Raw genomic sequence first — 16,363 nt, 5'->3', positions numbered from 1 at the left:
CTCTTATATACAGAGTATATACTGATAAAGAGCGCTCTGCCCATAACAGCCATTCACGCTCTTATATACAGAGTATATACTGATAAAGAGGGTCCTGCCCGTGATCTACGTAACAGCCATTCACACTCTTATATACAGAGTATATACTGATAAAGAGCGCTCTGCCCGTAACAGCCATTCACACTCTTATATACAGAGTATATACTGATGAAGAGGGCCCTGCCCGTAACAGCCATTCACGCTCTTATATAAAGAGTATATACTGATAAATAGGGCCCTGCCCGTGATCTACGTAACAGCCATTCACGCTCTTATATACAGAGTATATACTGATAAAGAGGGCCCTGCCCGTAACAGCCATTCACGCTCTTATATACAGAGTATATACTGATAAAGAGGGTCCTGCCCGTGATCTACGTAACAGCCATTCACGCTCTTATATACAGAGTATATACTGATAAAGAGCGCTCTGCCCATAACAGCCATTCACGCTCTTATATAAAGAGTATATACTGATAAAGAGGGTCCTGCCCGTGATCTACGTAACAGCCATTCACGCTCTTATATACAGAGTATATACTGATAAAGACGGTCCTGCCCGTGATCTACGTAACAGCCATTCACGCTCTTATATACAGAGTATATACTGATAAAGAGGGCTCTGCCCGTAACAGCCATTCACGCTCTTATATACAGAGTATATACTGATAAAGAGGGTCCCTGCCCGTGATCTACGTAACAGCCATTCACGCTCTTATATACAGAGTATATACTGATAAATAGGGCACTGCCCGTAACAGCCATTCACACTCTTATATACAGAGTATATACTGATAACGAGGGCTCTGCCCGTAACAGCCATTCACGCTCTTATATACAGAGTATATACTGATAAATAGGGCACTGCCCGTAACAGCCATTCACACTCTTATATACAGAGTATATACTGATAACGAGGGCTCTGCCCGTAACAGCCATTCACACTCTTATATACAGAGTATATACTGATAAAGAGGGTCCCTGCCCGTGATCTACGTAACAGCCATTCACGCTCTTATATACAGAGTATATACTGATAAATAGGGCACTGCCCGTAACAGCCATTCACACTCTTATATACAGAGTATATACTGATAAATAGGGCACTGCCCGTAACAGCCATTCACGCTCTTATATACAGAGTATATACTGATAAAGAGGGTCCTGCCCGTGATCTACGTAACAGCCATTCATGCTCTTATATACAGAGTATATACTGATAAATAGGGCACTGCCCGTAACAGCCATTCACGCTCTTATATACAGAGTATATACTGATGAAGAGGGCCCTGCCCGTAACAGCCATTCACGCTCTTATTTAAAGAGTATATACTGATAAAGAGGGTCCGGCCAGTGATCGACGTAACAGCCATTCACGCTCTTATATAAAGAGTATATACGGATAAAGAGGGCCCTGCCCGTGAATTGAGATGTAGCGATTGAAGCTCTTTTATACAAAGTGCTTAGTTAGATGACCCAGTGAGCTTACAATCTAGAGATGTATATTATGAATTAACCCTTTCTCTGCTAGTGTGTTATCTTCTAGTAAAAAATATTGCCCAAATCTGGTTTGACGTATTTCCACACCTTTGATGTTTGGGTCCTCTCCCCAAGAACCAACTGCACCAAATACCATAATGGGGGAGATTTATCAAAGTATCGGTCACAGTTTCATGTCTAAGTTTTGGAGAGTATTTGTCCAAATGTATTAAATCTGTTGTTTATTTTTCATCTGTTGCTTGTTTCGTGCTGTCATCTGTCTAAAGTTGGTGGTCTTCTGAACAGTCTACGGCTATGTCTTGTAAAATCACCTATATACAACTCTGGGGGACGGATTTAAAATCTTGTCTTACTTCACCATGTTGGGCACTGCGGGGCTTTATTCACGTTATACTAAGCTGCAATAAAATTACATTTTAAAATTCAACCCAACAGGAACACTCAAATCCATCTCTTCTCTCGTTCTATGTTCAAGGGGTGTTCGAAACAACTTAGACACTAGAACAGGCTGTAATGATATATCGGCAGGATCTCTGTGTGCCCTTCCCTGGTTCTGAGAGCTTTAATTTATGGTTTACAGTGTATTCCTGGGGCAGTCTTAATACAATAACCACAACAGCATGCTGTAGTATTTATGGTGCCTAGAGTCACTGGTCCAAGGTAAGCAGTCAAAGAACTTATCTGTGCGCTGCAGCTGCCAGTGGTTCTTAGACGCCTTTGTTAGCTCTCCTGAGAGAAGCCTTTCTATGCAGGAACAGCTCAATGGCTGAGTGTGTCAACTGATCTCTCTCAGCCAGTGAGCTAAGCCTTGCACTGCATGGCTCTGGCTCTCCTGTAGGTTGTAGTGGAAGGAATGAAAGGCGTCCGGCAGACACAGGGTAAGAAGTCAACCATTCTAAAACAGTTTGCCCACTAGGGTGCCAGGGCTTATCTAGCACCATAACCACTACAGTATTTTATAGTGGTTATGGTGCTTGGATTGTTGTTTTTTATTTTTATATATAAATGACTTCCTATGCAGTAGCTGTAGCGGATTGTATTAAGCCTGTCCTGTAATATTCATATAAGACTGCATTCGTTTTATTGTATCCGTGTATATGTGTAATAGATGTGTAATTTCGTATGTGGGTTCGGTAGTCTCAGACCACCCCAGTGAGAAGTGTGCGCCTCGTTAAGCGTTCACACTTCTCACAAACCGCAGCTTAATGTGTAACTGTTAATGCCTGGGTGGCCGCTGTCCGGTATACGAACCACGCGTGGCGGCCATCTTACGCATAAAAATCTCAGCTGTGTTTGGTCGTCGAGTGTCTGGAACTCAAATCGGACACTCAAACAACCGAACACCGCTGAGACCTCCAGAGTTCCGTAACTACCGAACAGAGGAACCAAACTACCTCCCGTTCGGTAGAAACAGAGTCCCGAACAAGGCAACTCTAATGCATGTAATATTAAGTATGGATGGCAAGGATTGCTATATGTTTTTACTGCCGAATGGAGACCGACTGCAGGGCCCAAACACATGGAACCCTTTTCGGACACTACCTCGTGTGCGGTCGGTCAAACTTCACCCTCCACCTAACTCCCGAACCCCTGGACCGATCTGGGTGAATTTTGGATATATTCTTCACCCAGATCAGGGCTACCTGGCGGTACCCTAAGAATTATGCTATCTACTGGTTTAGGGGTACATCCAGGTTTTGGGGAATTGTATGGTACAAGTAATAGGATTATGAGTCACATTGAGGGGAGGAAATGTGTGGGAGTTAACTATTACTGTATTGGTTGATGTCCTAATGTTTGTAAATCCCTCCCTTGCATGGGAGAAACTCTTAAAAGGAGACTGTGGGAATAAAAGTTCAGCTCTGCTCCTGATGCTGTGTGTCGTCCAGTTATTGGGAGTGCTGTTGGATTATTTTGCCTGCTGGAATTACTACTCTATGGATCTATAATACTTGTTCCTGAGCCTCACTGGGATCTTAAGAGGAGAATAGCTGTGGAATATCAGCTCTCCGCTACAGTAGCTAAATGTAAAAAAACTCAAACCTCTATGTATACGTTGCAGGATTTGATGACTACTCATTACTCCTACACAAAGTTTAGGAAACAGCAATGAGAGCTGCAGGGAGCAGACAGTGACAATATCTGAAAGGCTCCATGGTGTTTTCAGCCAATCAGAATCCATCTGGCTCATTCAGTAACTAAAAATTAACACGTACGCATAAACTAATGGCAGCCTCCTGTCTGCAGTGTAATGCCGAATTCTGGGACTTACAGGATTTCAAATATGCAAATGTTGAAAGCAAAAGTTTTAAACTTGTCTAAATACGGATTAAAAAAAAAAAAAACAACTAATGATAATTGCTTATTGCTGATAAAACCTTTACTCTTTTCTTTGTACTTTAAAAATGGAAACCATAAATAATAATTAGCATAGAGATATTACGTAAAAAATAAGCGTATGGCCGTGAAAAGTGTATTTATTGAAGGGAAAAAAGATCTACGTGGCAGTGATTTTGTTTTGTAGTCCGTACAGGATCTCCATTTGCTTTCTTTTGTCCTTGGCTCTATTGATGGTCATTTTAAAGAGGCGGCAGTACAGCTCCACAGCTGCGGGAGTGTCATCGTTTGCCGGCACCGGGTAGGTTATGAGACTCGGGTTGCAGTTGGTGTCCACAATGCCCACAGTTGGGATGTTCATTTTCGCTGCATCTCGTACAGCAACGTGCTGTTCAAACACATTGTTCAGAGTGTTTAGGAAGACTATCAGGTCAGGCAGCCGAACCCCCGACCCGTACTGGACAGGCGCATTAGTGAGAAGACCACCCTGCCAGTATCGGACATGTGCGTATTCTCCGCACTCCTTGGCTGTGCATTCCACCAGGTGGGTGAATTGGCGGTTGCGGCTAATGAACAAGATGATTCCCTTTCGGTAAGCGATGTGTGCTGTGATATTAAGGGCCAAATGGAGATGGCTCAATGTCTGGTCCAAGTCTATGATGTCCTGTTCTAGGCGACATCCAAAGATGTACGGCTCCATTAACCTGGCAAGGAAAGAGATTTAATGAAACAAGAATTTAATGCAATCTGGTCGATCTAAGCTCCAGGATATCATGGCAGATGTATAGCTCAAACTACACTAAAAAGGCCACAACAAGGCCAGGCTGAAGAGTCATACGTTTAGGAGCATCAAGATGGAAAAATGCACGTTGACACTTGGGATGCATAACAAATACTCTCTATATTATAGAATGTGCACCTTTAACAGGCTGGTTTATCAAGTGATAGAAGAAGAAGAAAACAACAACAATAGAGATTGGTAGAGTACATTTGTATTATAAAATGATTTAATATAAAAAGAAAATCAAATGAATAGTCTCAGTAAAAGAGGATCTTTCCTAAACTACAGACTTTGCTTAAAATCGATGCTTTGCTTTTCTTTTCTTTTTTTAACGGATATGCCTAATTGTGGTTGGGGTATGGCGTGGGCTTTGTTGCTTTCAGTAAACGTACAAATTTCACATACAGCAGATAAAAGCAAGAGGTTTGGCTGAAAGAATCCAGGCTCTTTGTGAGCTGGTGAGAGCTCAGTCCAAGCTGCAAACTGTGGGAATCATATCTTTATTGTAATTTTGTTAATAGCATTTTGTTCTAATTAACTATGTAAAGTGACTGGTCGTCAACCCTGCATTCCCGAGACAGATGGCATACCTGTGACGACATCCTTTCTTATGTCCCAGGTGAACACGTGCTTCGAACAGATCCTTAATAGACAGCAGCTCCTTCACATTGAAAAAATCTGGATGCTTTAGGGGTTCGGCAATAATTTTCTCATTGAAATCTGAAAGACAGGGAATGTCACCTACATACACCATATTCACTCAAATCCTATTTTAATTACCATTATCTTTAACTTGTCCTAAACCCCTTCACTCCCTCCAGTCTAGCTTATTCTCTTCATTTAACAGTATCATTAGATCAGTCCTTTAACGTGGTCCCAAACGCTCTGCTTATTCCTATACATTCTCTGCGTCTCTTCTTTCTCTCCTCAGCCCTTCACTTACCTTGTTTAATTGTAATAAGGGACACTAAGCACCGTAAGGTCTAATCGTATTGGTTATGTTGCTAGGAGACTATGAATGTTGTCTTTATGAAAGGAAAATAAAGAGATTGAATGGGCAGACTGTACACACAGCCTCCTGGAGTCATAACCAATATAATAAGCTCAGAGAATCTCAGTAACCAAATGAATAGTAATAAGTGATCCATCCTAAACTTACCATCAATGGCAAGCTGCTGGTTTGGCGCTGCCACGATAACAGGGGCGGTTTCATATAATCTGATGCTTGGCTTTGTGTGCAGTAATGTCCGTGAAGATGCTGCCTGGATCCCAATGCAGCCAAACCTTGGTAATGCTGCAAGGGAATAATTCATTAAAAAATAATTATAATTCACAGGAATTACAAAGGTGCTAATTAAATATAGATATGAGAAAACTATAGTTAAACGCATTATAACATATCGAGGTTTACAGCACACTTAAAATAACAATGCAGGCACCATAAACACTACAATCCGCTGCTTGTGCCTTCCCTCCCTCCCTCCTCCATGTAATTATAAAAATAAGAAACTAGAGGTGTGGTTAATCCTGCAATATTTTACAAATGTTCTAGTTTAGTAACCAGTATTTAGGCGTTTGCCAGGGTGAGCAACTTCAATTCTCATGGTTTTCTGTCTTTCATAAAAATAAAACAAATATAATCAGCAAAATTAAAAGCAAACAAAAACTAAACATCTCTATCTTTCAGTTGTTTTGAGACTGGGTGTAAAATGCAACAATTAAAATGAGCCCACTGTCAGTACCTGCCTACTCCCCATATATATACCAGGAACAGTTAATGCACGGCACTGCAGCTGTGGCAGAATACAACGCCCATTGTGCTCAGCCTGCCCACTGAAAAGCTGAGAATCACGGGAAATACAGCCCACAACAGCTGCAGTGCAAACCAGTAATTATTAATGTGTACAGCGTATACACTGGAATAAGGGTTAATCTCTATTGGGATACAGTGTGTACATTCCATTAAGGGTTAATCTTGTATACAATGTGTACATTCCATTAAGGGTTAATTTTCATTGGTATACAGTGTATACATTCCATTGAGGGTTAATTTTAATTGGTATACAGTGTGTATATCGCATTAAGGGTTCATTTTCATTGGTATACAGTGTGTACATTCCATTAAGGGTTAATTTATATTGGTATACAGTGTGTACATTCCATTAAGGGTTAGTTTATATTGGTATACAGTGTGTACATCCTATTAAGGGTAAGTTTATACTGGTCCCATTAAGGGTCAGTTTATAATGGTATACAGTGTGTACATGTCATTAAGGGTCAGTTTATAATGGTATACAGTGTGAACATGTCATTAAGGGTCAGTTCATAATGGTATACAGTGTGTACATGTCATTAAGGGTCAGTTTATAATGGTATACAGTGTGTACATCCCATTAAGGGTCAGTTTATAATGGTATACAGTGTGCACATCCCATTAAGGGTCAGTTAAGAATGGTATACAGTGTGTACATGTTATTAAGGGTCAGTTTATAATGGTATACAGTGTGTACATGTCATTAAGGGTCAGTTCATAATGGTATACAGTGTGTACATGTCATTAAGGGTCAGTTTATAATGGTATACAGTGTGTACATGTCATTAAGGGTCAGTTTATAATGGTATACAGTGTGTACATGTCATTAAGGGTCAGTTTATATTGGTATACAGTGTGTACATGTCATTAAGGGTCAGTTTATATTGGTATACAGTGTGTACATGTCATTAAGGGTCAGTTTATATTGGTATACAGTGTGTACATGTCATTAAGGGTCAGTTTATATTGGTATACAGTGTGTACATGTCATTAAGGGTCAGTTTATATTGGTATACAGTGTGTACATGTCATTAAGGGTCAGTTTATATTGGTATACAGTGTGTACATGTCATTAAGGGTCAGTTTATAATGGTATACAGTGTGTACATGTCATTAAGGGTCAGTTTATAATGGTATACAGTGTGTACATGTCATTAACGGTCAGTTTGTATTGGTATACAGTGTGTACATGTCATTAAGGGTCAGTTTATGATGGCATACAGTGTGTACATGCCATTAAGGGTCAGTTTATATTGGTATACAGTGTGTACATGTCATTAAGGGTCAGTTTATAATGGTATACAGTGTGTACATGTCATTAAGGGTCAGTTTATATTGGTATACAGTGTGTACATCCCATTATCCCATTAAGGATCAGTTTATAATGGTATACAGTGTGTACATGCCATTAAGGGTCAGTTTATATTGGTATACAGTGTGTACATGTCATTAAAGGTCAGTTTATATTGGTATACAGTGTGTACATCCCATTATCCCATTAAGGGTCAGTTTATATTGGTATACAGTGTGTACATCCCATTATCCCATTAAGGGTCAGTTTATAATGGTATACAGTGTGTACATGTCATTAAAGGTCAGTTTATAATGGTATACAGTGTGTACATGTCATTAAGGGTCAGTTTATAATGGTATACAGTGTGTACATGCCATTAAGGGTCAGTTTATATTGGTATACAGTGTGTACATGTCATTAAAGGTCAGTTTATAATGGTATACAGTGTGTACATGCCATTAAGGGTCAGTTTATATTGGTATACAGTGTGTACATGTCATTAAAGGTCAGTTTATAATGGTATACAGTGTGTACATGTCATTAAGGGTCAGTTTATATTGGTATACAGTGTGTACATGTCATTAAGGGTCAGTTTATATTGGTATACAGTGTGTACATGTCATTAAGGGTCAGTTTATATTGGTATACAGTGTGTACATTCCAACCAGTAACACAGTGATTCTGCTAATTATTGATATTAACCCTGTGAGTGCTGGAGCAATGTGCAGTGGGTTCAGACATGCCCTCCCAGTCCCTGGTGGCTCCCAGACACACTGTCAGACAGACACCTACCTGTCTTTAGCAGGGCACTTACTGCAGGGGAAGCCATGCTTGCTTCTGGCTGAGGAAGGTCAGGCTGTGCAGCACTTCCGGTAACCCTTCACTTCCTGTTCCAGATAGCCAGCTACTGCAGCGCCACCTCCTGGTCAACAAGGTGTATTGCTGCAACCAGTCTTCACAGGAGAATTCATTGCATTTTCAAGTGATATTATTATTATTATTATTATTATCTTATTATTTATATAGCGCCAACAAATTCCGCAGCGCTTTATAAATGGCTGTCACATACACACCATCAGTGCATATCATATCATTAGAACTTTATAATAATGGGAAGGATTGAGCAATACATTTTGCAATTCAGTTTCCAGTTCACTGCAATTCACTGTTAAGAAATATACCCCGGTGTGTTCCAAATTGTCATCCAGAATAGCACGTAGACGCTATAAATAATCCGGACGCAGAATAGATGAAAACAGCGAGCAGTGCTGAATGACGCATTCGGTCCAAAGCCAATATTGCACCAGAGGGATTTATTCACTAGACAGCGAATCGTTGGGAATTGCACATTTCAGACTAAAATTAGCCTGGCTGGGGCTATAGTGAAGCTGTTTTGTTTCCCCAAATTACCTAAATTGATCTGAATTTTGTGTTCATGTTCTGTGATTAAGGCCCCCTCCTCCACGCCGCCTTCTCAGACAGCAGTTACTACATCACGGGCACAATGCCACCAAAGCTGACTGGCACTAAAATATTTAGATGTTTACAGCTGGTATAGACGGATTGGCGCTCTCTGATGGTTGGGATGTGGCGAGCGTGTCAGGCGCAAAATTAGCCCCACATTCATAAGGCTTATTCAATAAACAGAAAATCCCAGAATTCACTACGAATTGGTATTTAGTGAATAAAATACACAGGGTTATTCAGTAAAGTGTAAAACCAAGTTGGAGGAATGCAGCTAAATTTTCAGTTCCACTTCTTTGGCCAAAAACTTGAAATCAACTTTAAATTAGCAAATTTACGTATTCACATCCATTGAAATAAATGAATGGGAATTCTTGTGTGAGTGAAAGGAAGCTCTCATCATGTCAGTTGTGACCTTAAATGTGAAATTCACTTTGAATTAACCTTGAGGGAACAAGCCGGATAGTTTCTGAAAATAATCCAGTCTTTTTTTTTTTTTTTTTTTTAAACATTTTATTAATTATTTTTTTAAATGCATATTTTTTTTTAAAAAAACGCTTTATCTATACAAGGCCTTAAAATAACAATCGTTAAATCCAATTTAAAAACATGCATTTCTAATAACTTCATCAAAATATACATAGAACATACTGATATTTTCTAAACCTACAACAACACAAACCAAAATTACATTCTTCAACCACTGCAAAAAAACCAAAACGCAAACCTAGTATACAGAATGACAATCAATAGATCACGTTCCTATTTAAGGCAATATCTTAAGATTGACAATGACGTACATCTGGATATTTTCACAATCATGTGTCCTAGACTTTTCTGCAAGTTACAGTATAATATCTGGTATTTTGTCCATAGTGTAAATATACCATACTATTTGGTATATTTTATTAAAAGGGGGTAAGTCACTTCCATGATTCAGCAGTACTTATCCTTGTTGTTGCATATATTCCACGAATCAACAGAATAAGATTTTTGTAATTCTGCTCTGTATAGGCACATTATCAGTGGGCCCTGGGCTAGAAAGTAAAGTGAGCCGTGAGGCTAGGACTAGTAGAATTGCCATTAACGAAATGTATTAATTCAAATATACCACCATTTGTGAATTATAGGACATGTCCACTGAATATAAGTTCAGTTCCGGTTACACCAAGCCTTTGTCAGCCTCCCAACAGTCCCGCTTTTAGCAGGACAGTCCCTATTCTAGAGTCCTGTCCTGCCTTATGGATTTAGTTCTCTGGTGTCCCACCAGGGAGCTGTCCCCAAGCAGCACAGGGTGCATCATTAGTCACACTTGCATTATGCAGTGGGCACTAGGACAATAATGAGAGCACTTCAGCAGCACTCTCTGCATGGTCCTACATTTTGGGGGCTGCTTGGGAAACTGTCTGTCGGAGTGGTGTTCTTGGTGCCAGGCTGGCAGACCTGCCCACTTTCCAGGTATCCACGTCCATTATGGGCATCACCTGCAATACAAGTTGTGTCACTGGTGACGCCAACACAAAGGCACAATGAGGTCCGATTCCATACCACCCAATTTTGAGAGGTTTGTCATTGTGTAAAAACACCAGGGTCTGTGGCAGTGATAAGTTGCTTTCTACTTGGGTCTAAATGCCAGCTTGAGATCATTTTGTATAAATGTCTCCCAAACAAGGGTACATGCTCTTAAACTAAAACATTTCTAAAAATTCAATCCAACCCTTCCTTAGAGGCCTGTCACCCCAGGTGTTTCTTCCAAATTGACTGAAAGCCACATTGTGACTTGTTTAACTACCAGCAATGCACTAGATTACAACATAAAATGTTTTTATTAACTAAACAATGAAATTTAACCAACTGAAAAACGGACTTTAAAAAATGATCCACATTCAATCTCAGCCTAAACTTTTTAATTCATTTTAAAATTAACTATTTCGTGAACAAATGCTAAAGTCGTTTTCTTCACTAAACTCTTGTGTCGAATTGACGAAGGAATTGCGAAATAAAGAACAAAACTGTATAAAAGTCAGAGACGCTGGCTGAAATCTGCAAAATCCTCAGAAATCCTACACAATTCAGAGGTTAGTGAATAAATGCTGGGTTCAATTATATTTTTTCAGACCTGTCCCAGCCAGAATAATGTTACAAAGTATCACGAGTATTGTATTTCTTACCTAAGACAATGAACTATCTAAGAACTAAGAATTGTGAGTTTTGGTTTAATCCCATTGTACAGCGCTGTATGGAATTTGCTGGGATAATAACACTTCTAAAGCTACCTGCTGGGATTACCCATGCAGGGAGGTACTAAAGACTAATGTAGCATGCTGTTTTGTTGCCATCTAGTGGTTTCCTAGCAACTGTTTCTAAGCATTGAGTTGCTAGTAACAGTTCCTTTGTATTTTTGGTCAGTGCATTGCCTCTGTCTCCTTTAAGGGACATTAAGGCTTCAGCTAAAGTCACATCATGTCTACAGATCCCACTCCACACCCATCCTCCCAGGACAATAATGAAAGAATCTGTCCAAAAACAAGCGATTTCTACCGAGTGAGCAAGGACTTACCGGCTAAGTTCAATCATCCGGAGACGTGGCTGCGTGGGTACGGGTAAGTTATCAAAGGACTGCTTGTGAAAAACTAAATCGATGTAAAAAAAAAAATCAAACCGAAATAGCACACGTCATGTAAAAATAAGTTCATATTAATCTATATGGGATTTCTACATTAACATTACTATTTACATTTAAGATATATTTTTTATTATTTATACCCTGTTATATTTGCTGTGGATTCATCTTAGCATTAGAATATACCAAGCATACCACTGGCTTCACCTTCCTGGTGACCATCGATTTCTTGTCTTTTTTAAAATGGCTTAAAAAGCAAGAAGAAAAACTACCACAACAAGAGGACAGTGTCTTAAATTAGAGGGACAAAGGTTTAAAAATAATATCAGGAAGTATTACTTTACTGAGAGGGTAGTGGATACATGGAATAGCCTTCCAGCTGAAGTGGTAGAGGTTAACACAGTAAAGGAGTTTAACCATGCGTGGGATAGGCATAAGGCTATCCTAACTATAAGATAAGGCCAGGGACTAATGAAAGTGTTTAGAAAATTGGGCAGACAAGATGGGCCGAATGCTTCTTATCTGCCGTCACATTCTATGTTTCTATGAGGAGATTAAGAGGAAGGGCTAGTTGTCTGACTTTTTTGTACATTTGAAACAGTTCCATTTTAAAAAAAAAAGTAAAGTTTTAAAGGGACACTCCACAAAAGGAACAAAAAATAATTACAAATATCACTGTTTAGTAGATATACCCAAATCAAAAGACGCTTGCATTTCATTATGGGTATATCTAGAAACAGATTGCAAAACACTGCAGATATCTTCTCTGTAGCCTTTAGACGTTCTGTGGCTGTCCAATCACAGACTCCCCAATGCAGCTCAATGAGAAGTCTTTGCAAGGCAGGTGCTCTGGGCAATTGCTGCCTCTTGAGTTAATCTCTGCTGAGCTAAACAAACCAGGAAGTAACATTATTAGTTGTGTGATTGACAGCTGGGAGGTGGGGGGACTAACCAGATTAATTTATGAATCTCTATTGAAATCTGCTCTGTTTGTAAAATGAAATAAAAAGGACACACTCTTCACACAGAAAACACTTCAGCATATTTTAGGGGTCTACATTGTCACTTCAATATATGCAGACATATGAAGTATTCTATCAAGCTCTATTGATTATTGCAAATTAATCTTCATTGCCATAAAGGCTGTTATTTAATCGACTGGTGAGGATCTTTATTTTATTTTACCTGCTCTATGCACAACGTGATGTCTGTTTATTGCCACAATGTCAGGCAACCCTTGTGGGCTGTACATATTTCGGGGCAGGGTGTTTTAGCTCTAATGAAGTGTCAGTTTGGCTGAGTTTGATTGCCAGTGCTCAGCACATTCCGTTCTTCCAGTGTTAAACTGTTTTGTAAAAAATATTAATGATATACAAGGTTCTTTTGAGCTAGGGGACTTTAGGGTAATGCCCCACCATCACTGATCTATGTTGGCGAGTTCTAGGCTTGCTAGATAGTAAACTAACAGGCAGTGCCCTCTGTTCCTTTTTGTATAATTTTGGTTTGTAGTTTGTGTGTATTCTGTATAATTACCAGTGTTCTATTTTCACAAATTGTAAAGCACTCTGGATCAGGACCCCCTCTAACCTTTGTATTGGTCTGTGTATATTGCACTTTTGTCTTTTTCCCAAATGTACACTACTGCTGTGGAATATACAGGTGCTTTACAAATGCCAGCAATAATGAAAATAATTGTAGTGAATCCCAAGTGAGCTGAAATACAAAGAAATACTGCCAATTAATGCCGTTAATTTATCAGCCTGCTGTCCATGGTTCCGTGCGGATTTATATTTCCTTGGGTACCTGTAATGATAATCTGTAAAGAATGAAACAGCATGACTGATTTTCTATAACATGTAAAATTAGAGACCAGGTGATACAGCCTCTGCCAAACCACAAAGGTTACCTTACCTAATGGTTCTCAGGTTATTAAATAATTCTGTCTTTTTTTCCAGGTCTAAAGAAGGAAATCCACTGTACAGAACCAGTAATCAGACATACGGACGCCGACCTCCCACCGTTCACGAAATGCCGGTAAGTAGGAAAAATGGGCAGAGCCAAAGTCTCCAACAGAAAGTAAACTTACCTTGCTTCAACATTCCTCCTAGTCCGTTCCTCTTTTCTGCTTTCTCGCTCTGTGTCTCCTATGATACATAGGACAGAAGAGACTACCTTGTCTTATGTATTTTAACTCGGCTCATCGTCAAGTTTTGGTCATCACGAGACAATATCTATGGAGGCTCCCGCGGTCTCTATAGACATTAGTGTTGGAAAGAGAAGATAGTGCCATCAGATAAATATAGCTATGCTCTGCAATACCCCCAGGCCACCAAGCAAAGACCCAAATAGTGACAGAGCTGCTTTAATACATTCTCTGCAAAAAAAAGGTTTTATATATATTATTTTTAAAATCTTATTTCTAGGCTTGACTACTTTGCAGTGATGCTAAGACTTAATCCTTTATTTAACTGTCATTTTACTGATATAACGTAAAATACAATTTAAAGCTCTGGAAATTATTACTTCATAGGTTTCTGTGTAAAGAGACTCAAAATGTAAATATAGGCATATGGTTTGCACTCTTTACACACACATATTGTAGACAGATCCTTGTTTACTGCTATGCCAACCATAGCCGCCTGTGGGAATCAATAATAGCATGCAAGCATTGCATCAGCCCACAGTAGGATAATTATGGTTAATAGTTGACATATATGATTTCTGATGTGAAGTCTTGTTCCGCATACTGTGTGGTGATGCTGCCTGCGATACATAGGTATAAATATCCAAAATGTGATTTTTCAGAAATAAAAAAAAGAAAGTTGTGAAAGATTTAATAAATGGAGAAAGTGAAGAAGAGGTGTTGGGTGGAGGAAACAGCGTATATGAGACACTAATAAGACAACAAAGAAAAAGTGAGGGTGAAAAAACCCCACAAAGTGATGCAGCAAAGAAGAAGGTAGTCAGTGCTACGCTAAGAGCAGTAGGATCCTCCAGAGACCATTGAAACAGTGTACCCTGAATGGTGGGCACTCTGTGGGCTGGCCGGAATGATTGACAGGGAGCCTGGTGTACATTTATGCCTGTCTGACATGTCCATTCTTTGGGCGAACCAGCCCCCCTTCTGGGCAGGTTTACTCCTTTGGGAAGTGCCAATGACATGATTTGTGTCTGTGACCCGCTCCCGATTCACGGGACCCCAACGTTAGGGGTTATGTGTGGAGAGAGAATAGAGAGGAGGGGCAGGGTGGAGAGAGAATAGAGAGGAGGAGCAGAATTTTACCATGAACACACACCAGTGCTAAAAGTAATGACAATAAAGAAATATCACTGCTGAACTTTCTCTTTCTTTCCAGACAACTTTCAATTCGAAATCCAGTAAATTCTCAGCGATTGGTGCAAAATGTGGAATGTACAGGAATAATGGACTCAACACAAGTATAGAACACAGTTATGTGACGGGCCCGGACAATCTAATCACTGTACATGACACGCTTAATTTTCATAGGAGCTACAACATGAAAGGGCCTTCTATGTGACCGAGAGACCACTGACACTCTTAAACTATATATACTTAATGAATAAGTACTGCCTGACCATCAAAATAGAATGTGTTTGTTTACTGTTTTCCTATATATCTATTGGCACTGCAGGAGAAATATCCATTAGTAGTTATTTAAGTAAATATATGCAAATATGGATAAAACATGGATATATTTCTGTTAGAAACAGAAGAGAAGCAGGTGTCATTTTCCTGTTATTAAAATATTTTAAGTATATTACGTACATGTCCTATTTATGTGCTAATTCAGCTATTCAAACAACAATGTGTGCTCCAGGGGCTGTGAAATACTGTAAAGTAGCAACCTTTGGAATGATTCATTAAAGGAACACTCCGGGCACCATAACAACTTAATCAGATTGAAATTGTTATGGTGCCAGGAGGTCCCTGACACTGACTGGCTGTCTAAGCCAATCAGTAGCTTCCCACTTATAACAACAGCTTGAGAAAAATATGTATGCTTCACAAGCTGTTTCGATTGGCTGCTAATCTTCTCTTCCCAGAATCTTGCTGTACATAAAGAGATAAGCCCAGCAGACATGTAGAATATTGATGTTATGTGAGTATCATGATTAGTTGTGTCACTTCCTGGGTAAATGAAATCTCACTGCAGGAGCAGTAAAAAGTCGCGATTAGCGGAAAATGCAGAAATGTCAGCGTGTGATTTCATTTAAATATGTTTTATATGCATTAGCTATAATGCAATGGAAAATTTAGTTACAGCTCTGGCCTGCAGTGTCCTTTTAGACAGTCTATTATTTATTATTATTTGTCCAGTACTGACACAATTAGTCCTATCTGGATGCAACGTTCAGTGTCACAAATCCCAGCAAACTGATCTCTTCATTGCTTTAATGTAATCTTAATCGTGTGTTGTGTATAGAAAACCATTTAACCAATTTGGTGCCATAACGCTGGGCAATGTACTGCTCTCTGCTATGGCACTTGGA

The 16,363-nt window shown here is 39.5% G+C and overlaps 2 protein-coding genes across 2 annotated transcripts; one reads left to right on the top strand and one right to left on the bottom strand.

The window, feature by feature from the left end:
• Positions 1 to 4,000: 4,000 nt before the first annotated feature.
• Positions 4,001 to 8,654, bottom strand: MRPS2 (mitochondrial ribosomal protein S2). The gene is made up of 4 exons (XM_063431614.1): positions 8,557 to 8,654; positions 5,817 to 5,951; positions 5,248 to 5,377; positions 4,001 to 4,580 (listed from the first exon to the last, which is right to left on the bottom strand). Exons 1-4 carry the CDS (start codon positions 8,591 to 8,593, stop codon positions 4,037 to 4,039), a joined length of 846 nt encoding a protein of 281 aa, XP_063287684.1. The 5' UTR covers positions 8,594 to 8,654; the 3' UTR covers positions 4,001 to 4,036.
• A 2,963-nt stretch (positions 8,655 to 11,617) lies between these two features.
• Positions 11,618 to 15,633, top strand: PIERCE1 (piercer of microtubule wall 1). The gene is made up of 3 exons (XM_063431613.1): positions 11,618 to 11,831; positions 13,807 to 13,885; positions 15,208 to 15,633. Exons 1-3 carry the CDS (start codon positions 11,692 to 11,694, stop codon positions 15,388 to 15,390), a joined length of 402 nt encoding a protein of 133 aa, XP_063287683.1. The 5' UTR covers positions 11,618 to 11,691; the 3' UTR covers positions 15,391 to 15,633.
• The last annotated feature ends 730 nt before the right edge of the window (positions 15,634 to 16,363 follow it).

This window comes from Pelobates fuscus, chromosome 9, assembly GCF_036172605.1.
Source record: "Pelobates fuscus isolate aPelFus1 chromosome 9, aPelFus1.pri, whole genome shotgun sequence".
Classification (NCBI taxonomy): Eukaryota; Metazoa; Chordata; class Amphibia; order Anura; family Pelobatidae; genus Pelobates; species Pelobates fuscus.
Note: the sequence above shows the minus strand (reverse complement) of the source record. Positions and strands in the feature narration are given on the sequence as shown.